The sequence below is a fragment of the Lytechinus variegatus genome, chromosome 4 (genome assembly GCF_018143015.1).
Source record: "Lytechinus variegatus isolate NC3 chromosome 4, Lvar_3.0, whole genome shotgun sequence".
Taxonomy (NCBI): domain Eukaryota; kingdom Metazoa; phylum Echinodermata; class Echinoidea; order Temnopleuroida; family Toxopneustidae; genus Lytechinus; species Lytechinus variegatus.
This window is the reverse complement of record NC_054743.1, coordinates 23,639,984-23,666,772: the sequence shown is the minus strand read 5'-3', so window position 1 is coordinate 23,666,772 and position 26,789 is coordinate 23,639,984. Positions and strand designations below refer to the sequence as shown.

The 26,789-nt window shown below is 35.2% G+C and overlaps 1 protein-coding gene across 1 annotated transcript in view; it reads left to right on the top strand.

Moving 5' to 3' along the window:
* The window catches only part of LOC121413658 (E3 ubiquitin-protein ligase listerin-like), a 70,224-nt gene extending 46,087 nt beyond the window's left edge, over positions 1-24,137 (top strand). Inside the window, exons 31-32 of the mRNA XM_041606571.1 lie at positions 22,305-22,472; positions 22,888-24,137. Coding sequence (XP_041462505.1) covers positions 22,305-22,472; positions 22,888-22,947 — 228 coding nt within the window. The 3' untranslated portion in view covers positions 22,948-24,137. The remainder of the gene's footprint in view (positions 1-22,304; positions 22,473-22,887) is intronic.
* Positions 24,138-26,789: the final 2,652 nt, after the last annotated feature.

Here is a 26,789-nt window from a genome sequence, read left to right as displayed (position 1 = left end):
AGATTTCTGTTACAGGTATTGGAAGATGACTGTGATGTTTCGACTACTTCAAAGTTACAATCATTTAAATATTAAACACAAAATCCAAAGAACAAGTACAAGAACTGGAAGTAAACACAAAAGGATTTTCTTTCATTTGAATAAGCTTTCATTTATCATCATTTAGACATTTTGATATGGATAAAGAAAAGTATTCTTCTTTCAGACTACTATTTACATTTATACTATCATATCTTATGACAAAAAAGACAAGATAATTGATTTGAAAAATTGAAATCAGATAAAATTAAAAAAGAAATCATCAGAAAACGTTTTTGTGTGTACCGGTAATGAGTGAAGTGTACACTTAAAAGATGAGGAACGATTTGCTTATTTTTAAAAACAATTTTGAAGTACAGTGTAGGAAATGAGATTTGATTTTTTTTATTCCAATTAGCTTTTAAGTAAGAATGAAACATAAAATTACTAAAAGATGATGCTCAATGTGGTCAATCATTGAAGTTAAATTTTCACATAAAAGCAATTGTAACGGTCAATACACTTTAATGAGATTTGATTTTTATGATGGTAATCCAACATAATTCTCAAAAGTAAATCTTTAGAGAATGTTAGGCAGGCTTTGATTAAAACATCCAGTTGATGATGAAAAAGAAAAGAAAACCCTTTCCAACCTGAAAGTCAACACTAAGCTAACCGTGTCGTATTTCGATAAGGATTTAACGGCTCAAAAGTTAACAGCGGTCGATTCAATTCCATTTTGATAATGAATTTATGCGGTATTGGATGGCATCCATCTAGTATGATGGGACTTCTTGTGTATTACCGTTTCCATGGTTGCACCATTCGTTTGTCATCATCCGCGGTTCTTGCCTGAATATACTAATCACCCGATTGGTTTCAGCCAACTAGTTAATTACCTTTTGCTTTAATAAACAAATTGTTTATTAGTGTACACAATATAGGGAAAATAACGAGAGTCAGCTTGAAAATAATTACATGTACTGCATTTATTTTCAACTACATGTATATGCAATGTATATCTCTAAATGATCATATTTTGATATGAAATATTATTATATGTATGAAATATCACTTACACATTGTACATTTGATCAGTTACATGCAAAATTGAATTGTTATAGTATTCATTTTATTAGATAAATTTATTAGATACCAGCAATATGCTGGTATCATTGGGACCATATTGAGATAAATATGTGTATGTAAATAAATAAATAACACATTTATAGCAATATATCCTCATCAATGGCTAAAAGATCTAGAATATTATACAAAGTATTTTTTGCCAGAGCATTCCCTTTTAATGGTATACAATGCATTGATACTACCATATATTAATTATTGTAACATTATTTGGGGAAACTGTAGTAAAACTAACCTTGAACATTTACTTTTATTACAAAAGAAAAGTGTTAGGATCTGCACAAAATCAACATATCTTTCACACACTGATCCCCTTTATCGTCTAAAACGTATAAGATATATGATATAATTACTATACAAATAGCTATTTGTATGTATAAATATCATTACAAACTGCTTCCTCCTGTGTTTACCGATTTCTTTTCAAAAATATTCATACCCAACACGGACATGTCAGAATATTCACTTAATCCTAGAACACTATTAGCACATAAAACACTTGGACATCATGGGCCTGACATGGAATACATTGCCAGATTCACTCAAACAGTTAAGATTCATTTCTCCCTTTAAAAAAGGTATTAAAACAATATTATTGAATAAATATTCACAGAGTTAATCCTAAAATTGCTCTTTCTCTTTATCTAATGAAACACATAATTTCCAGATATTATTATGTTGATATGTTGGTGACTTGTGCTGATTTGTGCTGACATTCTCAGAAGGAAGGACTAAATTTCAATTTTCTATCATATATTTCGTGGATCATACTTAAGTATGTAGAAGTGTGTGAATGACTTTACCTTCCAGGTAAATGTTCTATTTCGAAGCCACTTCTGCTGACTATTATCAGTGAAATACAAATTGGCTTTCAACCATTTTGGAGTCCATGTTTTGTACTTCAGTCCCATTTGCTCAGTTTGATGTGGTTTCTACCTGATTTTGTCCAGCTTTAGTAGCCTACATGCATGTACTCTAGTGAACTCTGTGCTTCTTTGTTTGTGTCACAACTACATTGTCTACATAGTCTATTCATCGGTGTTATCTTTAGATAATGTACTGGATTCACCAGTGCTATCTTCAGGAGACGAATTCTATTCATTAGTGCTATCTTCAGGAGACCAATTATTCAGCAGTCTATTGTTACACTTCTTAGCAACCATGGCTGACAATGAGGCACCGATCACTAGAGCACGAGCAAAAGAACAAATTGTTAACTCAGCATTGATACAAGACATTGTGAAAGACATTCTACAAAATGATCGCTTTACAAGCCTTGTTGAAGAATCGGTTAACAAAAGGATGAATGAAATAGAAGTCGCAATAGAAAAGCAAAAGGCTGAAATCTTTGATTTACAGAATTCCAATGAGAGTAAGTCTAAGGAAATCTCAAAGCTGAAAGAAAAGATAGAAATCCAACAAACACAAATACAGAGACTTGATAACTTGACAAACAAACAGGAGCAATACTCTAGAAGAAACTGTTTGAGGCTATTCGGATGCACTGAAAGGAAAGGTGAAAACACTGACAAAATAGTAATGGACTTAGTTACAGGCGTATTAAAGGTTGATCTCACTCTTGATGATATAGAGAGAAGCCACAGAGTAGGGAAGCGTAAGGAGGAGACAGGAGGAAAAGTTACACCAAGAGGGATCATCATCAAATTTAAGTCATATCGGAAAAGACAAGAGGTACTAGCTCATCGGAGAAAACTGAAAGGAATGAAGAAATCTCTGGTAGAGGACTTGACGCAAAGAAATCAAGAACTTCTTAATCGCGCCAAAAGAGCTGGTCCTGTTGTCATGGACGCCTGGAGTGCAGATGGTCGCATCATCGCGTTACTGACAGAGACTGATGGCGATGGTAAGCATCTGAAACGAGTAATTCATAGCATCGAACAAGTAGAATCACTCAACAAATAAGAACTAGAAGCAAAGTGAGCTGTAAGTCCGACTGAATAATCCTCAAAATTTTGTTTTCCCTGGAAGGATACTTATTCACCATATAACCAAATAATTGTATTTATTTTTCCTTGCGAACTGATCACTAACTGTTCTATTTATCTTGTTTGTTTGTTTGCTTGTTTTGTTTTTTTTTGTTGTTTTTTATGATCTGTTACAAATTAACTCAATGATGCTTTTTTACATGTCTTCTATTTTTTCTATGTTATTCATCTCTCGATGGGAATGGATTTACATTAAGTATTTCACAATTTATTTATGTGTAGTAAAATAGATATTTGCATGGAATGTCCTTCTTGCCTTAATTCTGCATTTCCTTTCTATAATCTAAACAATGATGAATTTATGGATACTCTTCTATTTCACAAATCTGCTGCGAACATTGATATTAATGACCTAGAAAGTATTTTTGACAGAAAACATGAAAATAACATATGCAACATTGAAGATTGTGATCTACAGGAAGAGATGAATGAGTGTAAATATTATCTTGAAGCTGATTTCAAGCTTTTATCTGATACATTTGATAACGATTTTAGTATCTTACATTTTAATGCGCGCAGTTTGAATAAGAACTTTTGTGAAATAGTTGATTTTATATCTTCATTATCTTTTTCATTTTCTGTATATGGTTTCTCTGTCAGCCAGTTAAATGGATTCATTGTAAAACTCCAATGCTTTTTAACCTAGAAGGATATTCATTTGTACATTCCGATCGCAATGATGGTAGGGGAGGAGGAGTAGCATTATTAGTTTTAAATACATTAAATTTCAAAATCAGAAATGATATACATATTGATCATGATGGCACTGATATGTTATTTATCGAAATTATAGTTCAATCAGGGAAAAACATTATTGTTAGAATCATGTACAGGCAACCAAAGAGCAAAATTGACGGTTTTATTACTGAATTTGATAAATGTATTCAGGAACTTATTAAAGAAAATAAACTCGTATACATTATGGGGGATTTTAATATTGATATTTCTAAATGTACTTATAAATACAGTGTTGATTTTTTACAGGTATTATATTCATCACAGCTTTTACCGTTAATTGATAAGCCCACTCGCATTTCAGCTCTTAGTGCGACACTAATAGATAATATATTTACCAACAATATCAATTCATTCATCACCTCTGGAATTTTTTATCATGATGTCACTGACCACTTGCCAATTTTTCAAATTACAAATCATACCTTATTCAATACGTATAAACATGTACAGAATGTAAAAAAGCAATTGATTAATGATAATACTATTGATAATTTGAAATCAGATTTGATCAGGGAAGAGTGGACAAGCATTATTCATTGTGATGATGTAGAGATTGCTTACAAGAAGTTTAAAACTAAGTTTGCCTTCTATTACAATAAAAGCTTTACATTAGTCAAAAAGAAAAGTAAACAAAAATGCAGAAAACCTTGGTTGAATTTTGAATTATTAAAATTAATTCAAAATAAGAATAAGCTATATAAAAGATATTGTAAAGTTAGGTCATTTTCAAATAAAACAAAATATCATGAAGCCCGTAATAAGGTGAATAAACTAAGGAATCAAGCACGAAGAAATTATTTTGCTCATAAATTCAAAAAGACAAAAGGTGATATCAGGCAAACTTGGTCTGTGGTCAAAGAACTATTTGGTAAGTCAAAAAAATCTCTTCCAACATATTTCAAGATAAATGATCAAGATATTTATGATTCTAACATAATTGCCAATCACTTTAATGAATTTTTTATTAATATTGGTCCAAATATGTGCAATAATATTCCACGAGGTGATGAAAATGATTTTTATAAATTCTTGCCTCGATTGAATGAATCGTCACTATTTTTTACTCCTGTTAATGAATCTGAAATTTTCAAAATTGTACAATCACTTAAAAGCACTAATAGCTGTGGTATCGATAATTTTAATCCATGTGTTTTAAAAGAGATATCGGCCTTAATTTTGAAACCACTTGTACATATTTTTAATCTTTCTTTATGTACTGGAAAAATTCCATCGGAGTTGAAAATTGCTAAAATTACACCAATACATAAAAAGGATGATATGAATATTATAGGAAATTATAGACCAATATCTGTACTACCATTTTTTTCTAAAATTCTTGAGAAAATTGTTTATAATCGTCTAGAAATCTTTTTAACGAAACATGCAATATTGAATTCTTGCCAGTATGGTTTTAGAAAAAACGTATCCACTGAAATGGCTCTCGTTGACTTTCATAATTATTTAATATGTTCATTAAATAAGAAATTGCATACTGTTGGTTTATTTTTAGATCTAAGCAAAGCGTTTGATTCTATTGATCATGCAATTATGTTAAAAAAACTAAAAATATATGGAATACGAGGTACGGTATTGAAATGGTTTAAAGATTATTTGAAAGATAGAACTCAGATAACTTTTTACAGTGGTGTTTTGTCAGACCCAAAGAGAGTCAAATGTGGTGTGCCTCAGGGCTCAATTTTGGGGCCGTTATTGTTTTTATTGTACATAAATGATTTGATTAATTGTTCTAATAAACTGAAATTTATTCTTTTTGCTGATGACACCAATATTCTATGTAGTGATGAAAATTTTAACAACTTAAAGAAAACTATGAACGATGAATTACAATACGTCTCACAATGGTTTAATTGTAATAAGTTGTCACTTAACACATCGAAGTCCAGTTTCATTTATTTTAGTTACAAGCAAAGTTTTATTACAGATGACTTATCAAATAATTTAATCATCAAAATGAATAATGTTGTCATAAAACGTGTGCAATCTACAAATTTCCTAGGGGTTGTTATTGACCAACATTTAACATGGAACGAACATATACGAGTCATATCAAATAGAATATCAAGGAATGTTGGTGTCATCAGCAAACTGCGCCATTTCTTGCCACAGTATATTTTGATTTTACTGTACAACTCGATGATTTTGCCTTATTTAATGTATTGTAACACTGTCTGGGCGAACACATATCCCACCAGGCTCATTGGGTTGTTCAAATTGCAAAAGAAGATTGTTAGAATATGTTGCATGTCTGATTTTAATGCTCCCTCAAAACCACTTTTTAAAAAACTTAATTTCCTGAATGTATATCAATTGAATCAATATTGTGTAGCATTAATGGTTTTTAAACATAAACAAAATAAAGTGCCGTGTAATCTTGCCTCAATGATCAAAAGTAAAATATTGATGCACAGTTATAACACTAGAAATCCTGAAAATTATTATGTTGAAGAATGTAAAAATGCAGCATCTTCCTTTTCTTTTAAATTCAAAGGACCTTGCATTTGGAATTCTCTTCCCCGAAATATCAAACAAATCTCATACTTAAATTCTTTTAAATCCAAGTTGAAAAACTTTCTTTTCAACCATCAAACATCTTAATTTAATTTATCCCATCATATTTCCATTTCCTAATTATTATATGTTTATTTTATCAGTACAAGTCTTGAATTTTATATTTTACGGTCCATAGGGACTGCCTCGACAGAACATTTGCTTTGTTCTTTTGCAGTTTCCCATTTCATGTTCATTTTTTATACATGTACTGTAATTATCCTTATACAATCTTAGCCCTTTTTAAAATCTATCTTGCATCTTGCTATGTGTCTTTGTTTTCTTGTTTTTTATGTTTTTTTGTATGATCAATGTATTTTAATGGACGTGAATAAATAAATAAATAAATAAATAAAAAAAAAAACAAACAACCAAGAATCAAAATAAAAATACATTGTGAGGACCAAGCGCCCCCCCCTCCACCATTTCGCACCTGCACCCTTACGTTAAGATACGTTGGATGAATAATAATAATTGTTTTCTGGGGTTGCCACGCAGTCAAGCTTAGCTTATAGTGGAAACACCTGCAACCTTCTAAAAATCGATACGTATTATAGAAAATGCAATTATGTTCAATGTTTGCTTGTCAGTTATACAGTCGTCCTCAAAATTATTCATACCCTTGTTGATATTTGTGATTTTTCATGTTTGTGATGAAATGAATGCATTTTATCAAGTTTCTCTAAGATTTATGTGTGACCTACTAATGAAAGAATAACAACAATGCACAATTCAAGAAATTTCTCTTTTCAGGGGTATTTTATTCATAGATATTCAAACAATGTCATGTTCAAAATTATTCATACCCTAGGTTTTCTGAGTCCAATGTCTTTCATTAATAGTCAATAGCACAGCCTTTGTTCTTTACGACTGCTTCTAGACGATTCCTGTAAGTGTCCACAAGCTTCCTGCACGTCTCCTGCGGGATGTTGGCCCATTCTTCCTTGGCGTAGGCCTCAAGCTGGGTCAGGTTGGTCGGGTTCCTTGCCATCACTGACTTTCAGGTCTCGCCACAAGTTCTCGATCGGATTCAGGTCAGGACTCTGACTTGGCCATTCTAGGACGTTGACATCATGGTCCTTGAACCATTTCCTCACCAGCTTGGCGGTATGCTTTGGGTCATTGTCTTGTTGGAACTTCCAGTTGGGGCCAAGCTGGAGTTTTTCGGCAGATTCCTTCAAGTTATCATCAAGGATCTGGATGTAATCCTCCTTTTTCATGATTCCTTTGACTCTAGCGAGGTTCCCTGTGCCACTGGAAGAGAAACATCCCCATAGCATTATGTGCCCACCACCATGCTTGACAGTTGGCACAGTGTTCTTTGGATTGTATGCTTCCCCTTTCTTCCTCCAGACGTATTCAACATCCATATGGCCAAATACCTCCAACTTCGTCTCATCAGACCACAGGATGGTTGACCAAAAGCTTGGATTTTGCTTCAGATGACCTCTAGCAAAGGCCAGTCGAGCCTTCCGGTGTTTCTTCCTGAGCAACGGTGTCTTCCGAGGCCTGCGTCCATGGAGACCTCCTTTGTGCAAGACTCGCTCGATGGTGGACCGGGACACCTTCGTCCCTGCCCGGTCAAGCGTTTCAAGTAGGGCCTTGGTTGTGGTCCGGGGGTTGTTGTTGACCTCTCTGCAGATTTTCCTGGCAAGTTTAGGGGACACCTTGCACTTCCTGCCACGCCCACTAAGGTTCTTCACAGTGTTGTACCTCTTGTGCTTCTTGATTCCGCTCTGGACTGTTGCCACAGGGACATCATACTGCTTTGAAATGGCCTTGTAACCTTTTCCCTCAATGTGGGCATTCACAAGACGTTGCCGTAGGTCCTCACTGAGCTCCTTCTTCTTGGCCATGATTATCAGAGACTGAGAATATCCAGAATGCTTTCCTCTATTTATACCCTTTAAGAAAGATGCTATTTTCCATCATTGTTCAATGGCTTGTTTAACAAAGAGGGTATTTAATTCATTGGAACATCTTGAAATAACTATAAGAACAAAGAATAGCACATTCCCAGACAGTAAAAATAATGCGCATTGTCATAAAAGGACATTTTTGTTTAGGTATTGGCAAGGGTATGAATAATTCTGAACAAGTGCAAAAAATAACTTTCGACCCTATCTATTATTATGCTAATGAAGACTTGCCAGCTCATATGTCAAATCATGCATAGCAACAAGCAGACAAAAGATACAAAGAAAGTTACATCATAATAGCTTTTACAAGTAAAGAATCTACCAAAGAATGTTTTTCCACAAGGGGTATGAATAATTTTGAGGACAACTGTATGTATATTATTATTGTATTTTCTTTGTTCATGTGTTTATGAAAAAGTGTTGCAGAAACCGATAAATGAAATGAAATGAAATAAATGAATAAATAAATGAATGAATGAATTAGTAAATTTCATATACAATAGTTGGTAACTGAAATACAGACTTGCTTCAAACGGACCTTATGTAATGCCTCTGTCAATTTAAGTTTAAAGATGTGAAATGGACGATATGACCTATCTAGATGAATCAGTAGTACTCCATGTTATTATACAAAATAATAGGGGATATTGGAGTCTCCAGAATGAGTAAAAAAGCAGGGTTCTCAAAAACTTACGGAAATTATTTTTTTTTATGAAGGTCATGTTCTCTTTGAAACTTTTATGTAGTGAGGTCAGCTGAACAGCTACTTGTACATTACATGTAAAATCATTCCTCTCAAGAACCTTGTGTTTCTTGATTATATTCTGCAGACGATCATTCAAATAATCTTTCTTTAATTTTTTTGGTCTTTTTCTTGTTTCTTAAAGTCTTTTTTTAAAATTAAATTTTTTATCCAATGCATTTTTTGCCAAATTTATCATTTTTACAATACATTAGAATAGAATAGAATTTATTTATTCTTACGACCCCCTTCTGGGGTATGAGAGTACAACACATTTACATGACATGATAATGATACAAAAGAAAATAATGTATACAAACATATGATAATAATACAGAATACAGTGTACAAAAAAACAACAACAACAACACTAAAATACAAATGTATAACAGTATGAAGATGTTCTAAACCTTGGCTATGCTAAACATGAATTTACAGTATCATACAGTGTGGCAAGCATGCTTCAAAAGTGGTGAAAACCACATGAAAGATTATAAATACTTACAAAAACTATATAAATAGCCTAACTATCTAACAGGTCATAACTTCTATTTTGTACATTTACATAAGAGAAATGTAATTTGGCTTGTTAAAATTCATGCAGACTAACAAAGTGTGATGTAACTCAACTGTCATTTGTGAGCAAAACGAATTACAGCCATATTACGATCATTATTAAATAGAAAGAAAAAAAATGATTAGAGTAGTCATGAACTACTGTGGGAAAGCATTTATAATCTGTGAGGAGATTGAGGTTTGGCTTTTTCCAGTCTGAGTCCCTTTCATGAACTTGTGGATGGAGGCATGATGATATCCTGATGTGGGAATAGACAAAATGGGAGAGCAAAGTAGTGGCAGACCAGTGGAAATTAACCATTTGAATGATTTCAGGTCGAACACAACTTTAATTAATGATGTTTGCTCTTTCCAGATTTTGGATGTAGACATGAGAAATATTGCCATGATTGATAGAATAAAAAAGAATGTGCTTGCACACCTGTATTTGATATGGGATGCTATTTGTTCAGTGTTTTGTCTTAGTTGAGTTTGTCATGTCATCAGTTTCATACCATTTATATGTTTTTGTTTTTTGGTTTTTGTCTCGCCTGCATAACAGAGCGAGAATATGGGCGCCGCTTTTCCGACGGCGGCGTCATCAACGTTTAAATCTTAACCAAGGTTAAGTTTTTGAAATGTCATCATAAATTAGAAAGTATATGGACCTAGTTTATGAAACTTGGACTTAAGGGTAATCAAGTATTGTTGAACATCCTCCTTGGGTTTCAGCTCACATGACCAAGGTCAAAGGTCATTTAGGGTCAATGAACTCTGGTCGTGTTGGGAGTATGTGCTAAGTTGGCATCATAACTTAACAAGTTTATGGATATAGATCTAGCTCATGTTCTTCGACATAGATGTAGTGGTAATCAAGTATGAATGATTGTTTTGCACATGTCTTATGTCACATGATCATGCTCAAAGGTCATTTTGGGTCAATGGACATAATATTTTATTGTCATATTAGTGTTTTCTTCTTCATTACAATATAGCTGTTTTCAAAGGCACGACTGCCGCTATATCGAATTGCGTAATGCAGGCGAGACTGCCAGAGACGTTCCACTTGTTTTTGTAATTGCTTGCATGCTCATAAACAAACATGCATGTGCATCGTACTCGTTTGATAATCTGTCAAGGATCAAAATGACAGTCATGAGAGACAGTAAAATCATATTTACTCTCTTTCGATGTTTACTTTCGATTTTAGGCTTAAAGTTGTCCTTGACTTGCCCCTGCAGGAAATAATCATCTCTCTGGTGTATGGACTGTACTTGAGGGGGTGGATGTACCAATGTTTTTTCAAGATTCAATTTAAACTGAGGAACGCTTGTTACTTGTTGCACTGACTTTACAACCAATCACAGCTCATTATCTAGCATCCATGTTTTTCGTTGCCGTTATGTATTGCTTTTTTTAGCCTTCTGTTCATTAATCTGATTTTACTCCAATGAATGCAAAGTCCCTGATGCATGTCAAAAGGCGATGCTTTTTTCCCTATTTTCTTGGCCCATTACATAAGAGTTACTGTTATAGTATGTAATATCATACCGAGGTTATACCAAGGTTTTTTACCTGACTGCTAAAAAAGCACAAATGCCTGTGAGTAAGCAACCAGGGGACCAACGGCTTAAGGTCCTCTCCGAGGGACCTGGTAATGGGGATAAATGCCTTACCAAAGGGCACTAGTGCACAACTTGGGAATCGAACCCGGGTAATACCGGAATCCGAAACCCCCGCTCTATTATGTTATATTGTTTTATCTTATATCATATCATATCATGTCATATTTCATCATCTTATCTTATATCATATCATGTAACTTTGTCATCTCATCAAATGGTATCTTTCATGAAATCCTTGATTTTGATTGGTTGTTGGGTTATCATGTCACCATGGTAATTACCATTGGAAGGCAAAATTACCATAATACTAACTTCTGTGCAATGTGGACCTGGTATCCCATTCTTGACCATCCAACATGATATAACTTTTACACATCAAAATCATGAGTAATGAATACACTCTCGATATACTTCTGGAACACTTCTGCCATTTGAAGCATTTTAAGGTAACATGTGTTTGTAATTGTTGATGCCTGAGCAAAATGATATGTGCGACATGGATCCTTGTTATTTGATAAACCATCCTCGTTTCAAAACCATGACTGGTTTATAGAATTGGTCACATGATAGATAATTAGCCAATCATTTGATATCATGATCCATATCATCATTTTATGATATCATTAAAGGACAAGTCCAACCCAACAAAAAGTTGATTGGAATAAAAAGAGAAAAATCCAACAAGCATAACACTGAAAATTTCATCAAAATCGGATGTTTAATAAGAAAGTTATGACATTTTAAAGTTTCACTTAATTTCACAAAACAGTTATATGCACATCTTGGTTGGTATGCAAATGAGACTGATGACATCATCCACTCACTATTTCTTTTGTATTTTAATTTTTTATTATGCGAAATTTGAAATATTCTAATTTTCTCCTCATTTTCAAGGGAAACAACGATTAATTCCTCCCTGAACATGTGGAATTAGCATCGTTTAAAACTATATGGTTCAGTCAACTTGGTCCCTATTGTCAAATCTGTAAAAAATGAAATATTGTATAATTCAAACAATACAAAACAAAAAAAATAGTGAGTGATGGACATCATCAACTGACTCATTTGCAATGACACTGAATTGTGCATATCACTGTTTTGTGAAAAATAAGCGAAACTTTATTAAAAACACCATAACTTTCTTATTTTACATCCGATTTTGATGAAATTTTTAGCGTTATGCTAGTTTGATTTTCCTCTCTTTATTCAAATCAATATTTTTCAGGGGTGGACTTGACCTTTAAATTATTGATTTGAATACCTCTTCGGAGAATAGTCCCCTTTAAGCTACTGATTTCAAATAACTTCTAAGACCATTTCTTAAAAGGAGAGCCCATGAATGGCAAAAAGCTACAAGTCTTTGAGTCATTCACTTTAATTAGCACTTACATGTAACTCATCACTCACTTCTTATTTTAAATAATATCCTAAAAAGTGTTGTCGTGACTCGTTCGGTCCTCTCAAAATTTGTGTCATTAGTGCAATTATATTTGGTAGACAACTTCCCTTAACGTACAAATCTTTGCAGTGTGGAATTTTGCAATTGGCACGTGAGGTTTTACAAGGAATCTGTAGAGTTCACTTATATTGATTATCCTTTCAATAATCTAGAGGTTCTTATTCATCTAATTGTGATTTTTTTTCCATGAAAATAACAAAAATATTATTGGCAGCCAGTATGTTCAACACAAAAAGTAACTTTAAATTGAAAGAGCACACATGCACGAGACTAGCCTGCAAGCACAGACTCATAGTTGACACGAACAACCAATAACGGGTCTAGAGTGAAGACTATACTCCAAGACTGTGTCTGTGTCAAATAACTTGGTAGAGCCATCCATAGTATCGTACATAGTGAAACTAGTCTCACTACTTCAGACTCTGTATTATACAGTATGCAAAATTGCAAAAAACAAGGGTCTGTGCCCGCAGACTAGCATGAAACACAATTGGATTCATTTGTAAGATATGAATGTACTACATTGTATATAAATTATGATGTTGAGAGGGTGTGGGTTTGGGGAGGAATCCAGGCTTTTTCACACACACTTTTCTGTCAGTTATTAAACTCAAACCGATAAAAAGTTAATTAGATTGTACATAAACAGATATGCAGTTCAGTTTATTGGATGCCCTTTAATAAAAGCATAATCGCTTGATAAAAGGGACACCAGTACATAATACATAAAAGTACATGTACATATAGCAATGTAATAACCCTATTATTTGAATTGAAAAAGGAAAATACACTTAACCTACAGGGAAGCTGGAAGGGGGTCAAAAAAAGAAATTGTGTGTTATGTATTGTGATTATTTGGTGTAGCATAGGTACATGTACATGTAACTCCTATATTTAAATTTTGTTTTGGGTTTTAATTAGATTAAGTGCTGGAAATTACATAAGATTATATTCGAGTACCAGTAGATTTAAACATACAAGGAGCGGACTGCTTAAAGGGATAGTGAATTCAGAGTGAGAACGAGTTATATTGATGGAAGTCTGTATAATATTTGATGGATTTTATAGAGGGATGATGTGTTTTGGAAGTAGTACTATCAGAATCACAATTTGAATTTTCTGAATGCAGAACTTGTGGACCTGTTTGATCCGGCAAAAAATAATCGCCATTAAACAGCTAATAAAGTAAGGGGAGTTTGAATCAAAAAGCTTCTTGGTAGTACATTTATGTGTATGGAATTTAGTTTTGTAGTGCCACTACTTGTACAGAATACATGATAATAGATTCACTATTAACACTAGAGTAAATCTAAAGACAAAACTTAACATTCAATTTCTAATTTCAAATTTATTAAAAGATAAAACTGGGGGTCACCCCCACCCACATTTTTTTCACACAAAACAATGCCAAGATCAACACCTAATTGTGATTTCTTGCATGACCGGCCCCTCCTACAGTGTAGGCTACTCCACTTTGAAAATCATTTTGCAGCCCCTGTCTGAGACTTTCAGAATGGTATTTTTTTTTACACATTTGTGTTTCTCCATTTTAAAGGGGAATGAAACCTTTGGAACAAATAGGCCTGTGTAAAAACAGAAAAATCAAAGAATAAGAATAAAGAAAGTTTGAGAAAAATCAGACAAATAATGAGAAAGTTATGAGCATTTGAATATTGCAATCACTAATGCTATGGAGATCCTCCAATTGGCAATGCGACAAGGATGTGTGATGTCACTGATGAACAACTTTCCCTTCGGTGGACTATAAAATACCCTCAAAATGTCTCTTTTTGCTTTTTCCTATGATGATACAAACTCTCTATCCATGATGTATTCTTAAAAAATATGTATTACATGCCCTCATGTAGAAAGAACACATGATCTATGGATAGATGTGATAAAAGAGGCAATTCAAGTGAAATATATACTAAAGTAATGGGGAGAGTTGTTCACAAGTGACATCACACATCTTTGTTGCATTGTCAATTTGCTATCTCCGTAGCATTAGTGATTGCAATATTCAAATGCTCATAACTTTCTCATTATTTGTCCGATTTTTCTCAAACTTTTGTTGATCTGTTTCTTTGATTTTTCTGTTTTCACACAAGCTATCTTGTTCCAATGGTTTCATTCTCCTTTAAGTTTGAAAATGGCCTCTTATTTCGATGAAGCCCAACCAATCAAACTTCACAGATTTTTAATGTAATATTTTCATGGTATTTGATTTCTTGTCATTACTTGGCGTGAATCTGATTCCGCCCGTTTATACCTTGGTCACATTTGCTACGGCTGCCGTAGATTCTAAAATTTCTACGGCAAGTAGTAATTCTACGGTCGCCTCAGAATTTCCACGGCCACTTACTTTAGCGGTCACATATGTTACGGTCGCCGCACGGCGTATTTTTTAATTTATGGAGAAAAAAATCTGCGGCTGACGTAAGTCCTTGAAATCATGACGTACGGTCGCCCTAGGGCGACCCTGCGCTGGCCGTAGGTTTTTGACAAATTCTACGGCAGACGCGAGGTGGCCGCAAGGCGCCCTCACGGCGGCCGCAGGGGGACTATACAGTGAGTATACCATGAATTGCTTTTCACACTCATCATGATATTTTACATTAGACATTTCATTTCAGAAATTTTCACAGTTTCGCACCACGCCCATACACGTAATCTGGGCGGGAGGGAGTGGGTGGGTTTTCGGGGTCTGGGCCCTTGAGTAGGCAAAAAGGGGGCGCCAAAAAGAGGGAGGGAAGAAAGGGAAAGAAAAGGCAGATAAAAAAAAGGAGGGGGAAAGAAGAGAAACGGAAAAGGGAGAAAAGAAAGAGATAAGTAAAAAAGAAGAAGGGAAAAGGAGAAAGGGGGAGTAATAAAAGTGCGGGGGCACCAAATTAATGTTCGACCTAGGAAGGGGGGGTCGCCAAATTAATGTTTGACACTGATCTGAATATTATACGATCAGTAATCTTCGACCTAGGAAGGGGGGGACAAATTCGACCTTTGGGGTGATTCGCACGTCGCGCTCGCATCGAATAATTAGTTTGATGGACATCCTGTTAATGAATTCCTAAATTGCGTAGAATGTCCAGTTTTGGAACGGAATTCAGCTCGCGCTTGGAGCTCGCGTCGAATAATTTGTAAGTACCGATCCTGTTCATGATTACCAATAATGCTTAGAATTTCCAAACTTTGGATCATTTTGGAATATAAACAATTTTCAGCTCGCCCTGACAGATAGATAAATACCCATCCTGCTCATGCTTACAAAATTTATCAGAATATTCTATTTTCAGGTCTATACACAAGCTAAAAATCGCGTTCGCATTATTTATTTTGACTTAAACATGTTAACTTGTTTGTAGGAATAAAGTTAAGATGTTAATAAACGCATTAGTCTTAAGTAAGAACTACACCCTATATAGGAAACAACAAAAATTAGCATTTAACTGAACATGATGATAATGATGATAACAATAATAATAATAAGGTCATAATTTACCCAATTTAGCCCCTGGTGAAAATGCAATATCTGTGCTTCCTGGTCACATTTGTTCTTAAAAAAAGTGGTATTACATCCTATTTATGGATACTTTGCTTTAAAAAAAGTGGTCTGCACTTGCCCTTTTTCATGTGATTATGAAATAAGATAATTCAACATGCATTTAAGCCACCTGTTTGCCTGACGAGGAGGGGTCGTCATTTTTTGTTCGAAAAGTACACATGCATATGGGCCAAAATTATAGGTCGGGCCCCCGAGTTGCAAAATTCTAAATACGCGCCTGGTGGCTCCCGAGCAGATAACACAAAAGGAGAAGGGGAAAGGAGGGAAGAAAAACAAGAGGGCAGCCGCACGGCCACCGTACGCTCGACGTACGGCCGCCGTAGAGCGTTCTACGCCATGCCTACGGCTAGTCTGATTTCTACGGCGAGCGTAGAAAAGAAAAAGTGTTATAACTCCGCGTTAAAATTCTACGGCCACCCCTACGGCCTGTAAAAAGTAGGAATCCGCCGTACGTCGACCCTGCGGCCACCGTAGATTTTCTGCGGCCGCCGCAGAAATCTCTCGAATTCAGGTATCTACGGCCACCGTACGGCAGCCGTAGAGCAAATGTGACCATGGTATTAAAGTCCTCAGCAATGCCCTCCTCCCTCCATTCATTGTTTGGTTTTTAATGCACTCAACTGGCTTAATTCTAGAAATACACGTCTACCCTTTTTTAATAAAAACTACTCCAATTCATGTTCATTGATGTATAAAAGGCTTCATTTATATCCCCAGTCTTTTTGTGATTATTGGAGTGAAGTAAATTGCAGCTCTGTATTTTCAGTGCTCACTCATACAATTTCCTTGGAGTTATTGTGTAATATTGTTAGGTTAGAATTTAGAAAATAACCCCTTTTGAGACCCGTAAAGAATGTGACCATACTGCATTGTAAGTTGTAGTTTGAATGGAGAAAATCAGAAAGTCTCATACCATAACATCTACATGATATTTGATTAAATACAAATTGGGCCATCTCATTCTAATTAGAACATCTGGTTTAATATGCTTTGGTCTCATTGTTAGATTTGGAATAGAAGTGATTTACAATGAAAATTGATGAAGTTACACAAAATTTTAATCAAAATGTCACCAAAGGGACAGCATTCTATTGATTTATGTAGAGTCTGCCTCATTTGTGGACATACGTGGACACAATACCTCGGTTTATGTAGGTCAATGTGGATTGCATCAATGCATGTCTAAACCAGAAGCAAACTACACCATAGAACCATCAGATCCTCAATGTGTTCAGTCAGTTTTTAGTATGTTTAGTTCTGCACAATTGTGTTCATTGCATCTTTTCATTTTTTTCATATTTTGAAAGACATTTATTTTGAGGCCTACCACTTAAACAAATTGAATGTTTAAATTAATTGGCTGGGATTCACAAAGATGGTTTTGAAACTGTCCGTTGAACCTGCGATGTATGCCGATAGTCCTGCATAATTACGCCTAATTGAATGTGTATTAAAAAATTTCCAATGCTGATGCTCTCCTTTGTCACATTTAGTTAAAATTGATGCCTTTTGCCATGGTTGAGTAGTGAAGCTTTTTCATTCATGAAACCTCTATTGAATTAATGAGTCCTCTGTTCAAAACAGTGGACTCATTAATAAAACAGCTTGCTCAGCCATGGCAACAAGTTTCAATGTGAGACAAAAGTGCATTGACATTTTTATACACATGGTAAATTCAGCGTAATTTTTACAGGAAATCTGCTTAAACCATGGGTTCAACCAACGGTTTTCAAAACCATTTTTGTTAACTTGGGCTTATGTCTTTGAAAACGTAATTCTTGTAGGAAAATGGCTGAACGCACCTCTCTTCTAATCGTCACATGTTGCAGTTTTTAGGTTACCCATCATGTGGTTCGTCATTCATTTATGCGTGACTCATAGTGATTTAATTGACCTTCTGTCAAGCAAAGGCAGTGATCAAAGGGGAAGTTCACCTTCACAAAAAATGTTTATTGTAGAAATAGCAGATAAAACAATAAATAGTATTAGTGAAGGATTGAGGAAAATCCATTTTTTTAAAAGTTTTTAGAAGTTTAAATTTTTATTTGTGACATTAATGCAAGCACCTTTCCATGTATTGTGAATCAAAAAAAGCAATGAAATATCTCTTTCTCAAAACTTTGTAAATGTTTATTTTTTTGTCATCATGAACCATTAAAAAATTAAAATTCATGCATTTTATATTCCATAACATATGGGGCCGCTGATCTTTTATGATGTCACATATCAAAAACTTTGAATTCTAATAACTATTCTTTCATGAATTTTTTTAATTCTTCACCATTATTTTATATTATTTTTTATGGTATTTTTACAACAAACATTTTGTCAGGGTGAACTTCCCCTTTAAGAGTTATTTCCTTAGAGTGGTAGGGTATGAATGAAACCAAAGAGATAAATTATTTATTATGATATCTTAACACTTCCGCAATTCTAGTGTAAGAGACATGGACTCAACAGGGTTTCACCTTACATTATTTTGTGCTGTCTTCAAACAGTTTCATTTTCATACCCATATAATTTCCCCTTTGTCTGATATTTTCATTTTTGGGCAATTCCATAAACCTTTTTGTACGTCCGACCCCCATTTTTCTCAAGTCTTACCTCGCTTCATTAACTGACCAAGTCATGGTTCTTTGACAACATTACAGACTGTCAAAAGAACAGAAAATCAGAGACAGAAAATTTAATGAAGGTCCCACATATAGGGGGTAGGACATACATATTTTATGGAACTGCCCCTTTGTCTCGCCTGCATAGCAGAGCGAGACTATAGGCTCCGCTTTTGCCAGAGGTGTTCTACTTTGATTGTTTTGTAAAGTGAAAATTTTGTTCATAAACAGTTTTCTTAGAACCATATAGACTAAATGAATTGAATAGACTTAACGATCAAGGGGGTACGTAGACCGATCGTCAGTTTTGCGCAGCAAACTCCTCACAGCTTTTGTTCAATAAAAGGTATCCATGAAACCCTTTGTTCCTCACAACTCCCACGACCAACAACAATGAGAACCAGACACCTCCATTGCCCGTCATCCACTTGGCTATTTGGCAACGCCTTATCTGGTTGGCTGCTTCTGAATGCAATGTAGCATTGCAGTGCTGACAATAATTGCTATTTTATATCAATGTGACACAGTTCATTATACACTGTAGGTCAAGTCCACCCCAGCAACAAATTCATTTGAATCAATTGAGAAAAATCAGTCTATACGCGGTCAATGCTATCAAAATTGGATATTAAATGATAGAAATGTGGCTTTTGAAATTTTTGTTTTACATCCTAGTCAGTATTAGAGCTGATGATGTCACCTTTAACAGAGGTATCAAATGATATTTTCATTGATAACAAAGAGCACAAATTTGAAAGGTGCCATCTTTAATAAAATACTAATATGTCACTGGTTCCTTCTTTGTATACCCTTTTGTGAAAATAAGCCCAACTCAAAAAGTCCTGATGTTCTTATTTCACATCCGATTGTGATGAGATTTTCAGCATTATTTTTATTGGCATAAACAACTCACCCCCATGGGGTTGCCCAATATTTGACAATTGTCTGTACGTGCTCAGGTTCATTACAGCTATTTCTTTTATTACACTGGATTCTATTGAGTTTCAAAAACAGTTACTTTAAAGCATCTTTCTGGTGTCTGCTGGGTGTAATTTAACATTAAGCATGGAAGCGTCGTGGTGTAGCGGTTCTGACTTTCGCCTTGTAATCAGAGGGTCGTGTGTTCGAATCCCACCATGGCCTAGCGTCCTTTGGCAAGGCGTTAATCCACACTTTGCCACTCTCCACCCAGGTGTTAAATGGGTACCCGGTAGGATGTGAAAGTCTATATGTAGTATGCCTAGCAATTGAGTCTTGGAACTGTTGTTGGAATACTCCCCAGGGAGTGGAGAAGGTGCATATATTGTATGCGGGCATGCAAGGATCTGATGACCGGGGTAATGTCTGTAAAGCGCTTAGAGACGTCGTTCCGATGTATTAAGCGCTATATAAATGCGGAATATTATTATTATTATTATTAAACATGGTTTTAATAGATCAATTATCTCAACTGGTGAGCTTTCAAGTCATGGCTCCTATGACACGGACGAATCAGCATCTCCCCCCCCCTTAAAAAGAGATCAGAAACCATGACTTGTATTTTGTGATACCAGCAAAATCTACAGAACTTTATGGGATCATAAAAAAAAAGTGTGAGAACCTCATTTTTAGTTAAGAGCTGCCATCATTGTAATGTCTTTTCAAGAAGAAAAGCAAATTGATAAGACATTGTGGAGATCTCTAATAACAGAACATACCAATCTAAAGAGAAGAAATAACAGTTTTGCTGAAAATTTAAAGAAAAAAAACCCACACAACTGTCCAGGGAGTTTGTAATGACAATTAGAGAAACCAAAGTGTTTGAGTTGCAAGGTGTACCCCCAGGGGGGCCACTTAAATTGACGAGTGGATACCATGCGCGACCAAAAAAACACGTGAAAAGGATGTCTTTTTCACGATAGGGCACGTTACATATGTAACGTGATAAGGGTGTCAAAAACACAAAAATAATGAAAATAGGGTATCTATTTCGCTAGGAAAATTACGTGTTTAGGGTCAAATTTGCGGGATGATGAAACAAAATTAAAATGTTTTATAAAGGATGTCCTTTTTGCCCCAACACTTCGTGTTTAGAGTCCGATTTGCGTGAGGTGCAGAAGGTGGGATCGTACTAAACCAAACTACTGTAAAGCCGACGACCGAAGGGCCCGGAACAATAAAACATTCCTGTACTTGTTTAGGGGTTCATTTCAGGGAATATTTGCCAAGAGTATCGTTTTGTTTTCAATACTTGTTAAGGGTAGGGTTTCACACGCAAATTGTCCTGGATCCAGTGATATACACACTCTAATCATGCATTTAATATATTTTGATTGATTACACAATGTAATGATCAGTGCAGTCAGTTGTAAAATAAGCTCTACGATCGAACACCAGGCTTTGTGTCTTGCTTATTTGGGCCCGTATTATCCGACAGTTACCCCAGTAACAGCTCCAAAATCAATCAATGTTGTCAGTTTCGACCACTCGTCAGGACACACATGTTGATGAAATGCTCCCCTGTAATAAATGTTTCAAATTCTATGCATAGTTTTAAACAGGTATTGTTCTTGACATCCTGAAAGCATATCACATCTAGACACAAGTTTTGTATTCCACCTGGATTCCAAATGTTCTGGCTCGTTTTTGTGAGGAATGAGGCATCTATAAACTATTGAAAACTAAATTGGACTATTTTCACGTGGGTGTTGTCAGTTGATTAGGAGCTCATCATGAGTATTTGGCTCAGTTCAATTCAGTTGTGTAGGAGCACTCTGGTGACCAGATGTTTCACAAAGCTGTTCCGAAGTTACAAATGACTTTATGCACGACTGGTGACCTTTTCCTGTGCTAAATGATCCCAATGTAGCTGACTTATCATCTAAGAGCATGTTCCAGTCGTTCATAAAGTTGCGCATAACTTTTCGAGCAACTTTCCAAAACCCCCACCTTTTCAGACTAGGTCAGGGGGCTGTTTCATAAAGCTATTTGTAACTTAAGAGTGACTTAAAGAACGACTGGTGAAACTTTCCTACGCGTTAAACCATCGCCAATGAACATTTTTGTGTATAACATTTACCATTAGAAAGGATCACCAGTTGCTCTTTCAGTCGCTCTTGGCATACAAACTGCTGTATGAAACACCCATCAGGTTGGAAAAAAGATATTGTGTGTCTGATGGCTAGACTCTCCAAATCTTTGTTTACTCAGGTCATTCCTGGCAATTCTGGTGGACTTTTCATCAACACTTGTCATCTGACAAATTGTCAGATCTGCGGAGCGTTTCATAAACTGACAGTTACCATAGTAACAGTGCCTCTCAGCCAATCAGAATCAAGGAAAGTTATTTTAATTTGATTTTTTTTTATTTCCATTTAGAATGGATCTATTATGGAAGGATTGAACCTATGGAGGATCAACGCAGACAAACGTTTTGAGGGCATTGAAGACTGTATGATCTGTTTCTCTGTAATCCATGGTGGAAACTGCTCCCTACCAAAACTTACTTGTAAGACTTGCAAGAAGCGCTTCCACTCAGCATGTTTGGTAAGTCGGCTCCCAGTCTCTATGGCCAGTATTCTGAACTCGGGTTTAACTTAGACTGTGGTCTAGCTTCGTGCTCAAATTATGGAAAGCCAAACATGTCAAAATTTATTCACATGGTATCTTTCTGATATTTACTGTGTTCTTTCCTAATTCTTTAATGGTATCACTTAATCGTTTTCCACCTGTTCACTCTCCTAATTTTGCCATCTATCCTATTTCTCCATGTCATTCTCTTTTTATTTAAAAAATTCTTTTCCTCTAAAAAGGGTAGGCCTTCATGATATTAAAGCATTTATGCATATATGAATTACACTTCCTTTTTTGTGAGAAATTGCCAAATTTGTTGCTGTGTTTTGTCAGTGAGTCAAAGAATTATCTAAAGATGATTATTCCCTTTTCTCTGTTTTCTCCACAGTACAAATGGTTCAGTACTAGTACGCAGTCTTCTTGCCCTCTCTGCCGAAGTCCGTTCTGAGAACCAAAGCTAGAAAAGTGCAATTCCTCGTTGGATTCCTCATTATCCTGCCTTATTCTTCAGGCAACTTTATTTCTGTGTTTTTCTCGAAGAAATATGTATTTGTCAAAGGGCACTTTCAATACCTTATTCTATCATGTATCAATATCCTATTTGGATTGAAATATATCTTGAAGAGTACAGAACACACACTGATCGAAGCAGTGTAATTTCACTGATAAAATACATTTTCTTATAAAATTAGCCTGACAATGCTTCTTAATTTAATCTGGTAATTTAATCACAAAAAATGTCTCATAAGGGTTATAATGCATACTGACGAAACTTTGTAGTTACGTCATGAAATAGTCTTTTTGTTCGCTGAAATTACCCGATGTTGCTTTTCCATGATTTTATTTTATGTTATGTGTGGGGCCTGATATCTGGCCCTGTCAAAGGTCATACCTCCTTCACATCCCATAGAAGTATGTGTTGATGAATTAATATCAGCGATTTGCATCCACTTGGCCAACTAGCAGTTGGTCGTACTCTCAGATCGTCCAACTCCACCATGGCTAAGTATCTGACCTTCCAAAAGAAAAGCATGTGTCTTAGAAGTTGATTTGCCCTTTAATTTGAGACCCCAATAAAACCAAATAACCAAGAAATATGCAAAGCTCTGTTCTTTTTAAAGTAATCCTTGCATATCCATAATTTCAGTCATAAACTCAGATGAAAAGGAGACTGTAAGCTTTACAATGATAGGTCATTTATCTGTCATATTTGTGATTAGGTTATGATACAGCTTTGGTAAATTTTGGCTTCTTTTCTTTTCTTGGACACACTGTATATTATTCTTGAATGAAGTAACAAGAACTTGAAAGCTCAAAATTATGAAAAAAAATCTTTTTCCACAACTTTAATTCCCGTTGTACCGAAAATATCTTAGAATAGACTACAACAACAGAAAACTATTTCCTGATTAAAACTATTTCCTGATTATGAGTTTCCTTGAACAGTGTGACATCCATATTATACTTATGAAAAATGAAAAAAAAATGAATATCTATATTTTATCATTGAAATGATATCTGAAATAGAAATACTCTGAAAATTGTTTTTGCCCAATTAATCGTTGGCTCGGCAGCCACTGTGCAGCTCCAGATCGACTTATCTCTACCTGTTAAATTGATGAACACCAAACAGGGTAGCAGCAACTCTTATCTTAACCTCTGATGCGGCCGGCTGGACGCAGCCCGACTTTCGGTTGTGAGACGGACGCTCTACCAACTGAGCCAACACACCGGTATTATTAAAAATAACAAGACTGGAGGAGGCATCGTTATTAAAATGGGTTTCATGTTGATATCTCGCGTCCTTGAACAGTGTGTTATGAAGGAAGTTCAGGAAGTGTGGATACAATATCAATATTCCGGTGGAAATTTAGACTCTGCCAACATGGACACTCACAGGCACTGTTAACTCAACTCTTCTAGGATTTACTTTACAATTTTTGTGTCTAAATAAAAAACTTTACCCATTTGAAATGGCTACGGAGTAAAGAGAATATGGATGGGGAGGGGCGCCCAACTTTTTTCAGTAAAGTCGTAAACATTGTCACCTGTCCATGGTAGCTCATCGAATTCACTTTCATATAATACCTTAAAATCTAAAAATAATGCGGAATTTGAAGCCCCCCCGCGCCCACTTTTTCCAGTAAACATGTAAATACATAAAAATTACAATATGATTAATGTTTTTTTTTCTAGAATGGTCATCACCCCCTGCAAAATCATTTTGCAGCCCCTGTATAGGACTTAAAGGTAAATGCCAGTTTTGGTAAAGATATCAAAATGAGTTCGTACAGAATCCAATGAAATGACCACCAAAGTGTCTGTTTGTAGAAATAAAGAATATGTGCCGAAGGATTCTAGAAGAAATTGTGTAATTGCTGAGAAATTAGCAAATAAAAGCACAGGATTCGGGTCAAGCGTCGGGCACGACATTCAAAGCAATAATAGTACACTGTCCCACGTGCGCTTATCTGTGTTGGCGATCTTCAGTGTGAATATTTTTCGGCGTAGATTTCGAGATTTCACAAAGTTCAGTTTATGTGACTGTACCAGATCTAGATCCTCGATGATATACTGACGATTAAGCCTGGTTTTACAGGCTTTCTCATGAAATCAGTGTTTACTGCAACTACTGGCATTTCTCTTTAACTCTCACGTGACACCAAACGTCAGATGATTATTCATGCCTTGGGGAGCACTGCTCACTTTCATAACAATGGGTATGAAAATTACTAGTAGTTTGCGTAGGAATTGGTGTTCAAATTTGATTTATTAAAGACCCAAATTATTTTCCTAAATTCCCTTTCACCATTAGGATGAATGGGTATGAAAATTACTAGTAAGTTGCGTAGGTATTGGTGTTCAAATTTGATAGCGCTTATTACTTACTTTGTCAGAAGTCTCTAAGCACTCTACAGTATATGCAGCATAATTACCCTGACTTTAGCAGTGCAGCTGTTACGCGCGCTGTGTTTCAAGGAATAAATTCCTGCCAGGTACCCATTTACCTCATCTGGGTTGAGTGCAGCAAATTGTGGATCAATTTCTTGCTGAAGGAAATTACGCCATGGATGGGATTTGAACCCACGACCCTCTGTTTCAGAGTCTGGGGACTAATCCACTGGGCCACAACGCTCCAAAGTTTGATTTGATAAAGACCCAAATTATTTCCCTTTCACCATTAGGATGGTCCATTCCTGCACAACCGAACGTCCATATACTTTTACCTGTGAATTTTAAAATTACTTTTTGAGTGTCATTTAGTATGGACAGCTGACAAGGGTTACTTGATCAATTATAATGTATCATTAAACTTTTATTTCATAAATTGCTTGGTTGATTTGTTTATGTAAAACGATGAGACTTTTTCAGTATTCATTTTGAATATTCTATTTTGAGTAAAAAACAGTGAAAATGAAGAGGGAGTCTCCATAAAATACAGCACCTGAATGCAAACTTTTCCAGACATACCTTGCGGTATAAATGTTGCAAGGAAATTTCTGTCAGGTGAAAATTTTGTTTCCAAATTTAGGAAATATAATTGAAAGATCAATTTGTGAATTGGAGATCAATTTATTTTTGTATGTTCAATGCAACCAGGAATCAATTGCAAATATACAATTTTTTTTCATTAAATTGACTTATGATTGATTGTAATTTTCTCCATCATCCAAAGATTTAGGATTGGTCAGATATTTCAGGGGACAGTTTCATGAATCGTAGATGTCATTCATTGATCACACAGACTGGTACAAGCTACTGAAATTCTTGCATGAGATTGGGTATGAGCAAAGTTTTCAGTGAAAAATACTGTTATAATACTTCATGAAATCCTCCCCCACTTATATAGAAATAATGATTGCACCAATGCATTGAGAAAGAAATGAAGACTGAATCATCCTTAATGATTTTTAAAGTGAGAATTAAAGGCATATTTTCTCATAAATGCAATATATGAAATTATAAGCTAGTCTTCTGCATTGTTATTTTTTCTGTCTGGAAAAGTCTCATTTTAGGAGTATTATTAAATGATAATGATGATGGTGATGATGATGATGATGATGATGGTGGTAATAATGATGATGATTATGATGATGATGGTGGTGGTAATGATGATGATGATATAGATGATGGTGATAGTGATGGTGATGATGATTGTAATGGTGATGATGATGGTGGTGATGATGTTGATGATAGTGATGATGATGATGGTATTGATGATGATGTTTAGTTGAACACTGGTGTCCATCATTATAGTGATGAAAAACCTATCCTACATCATGTACTTGT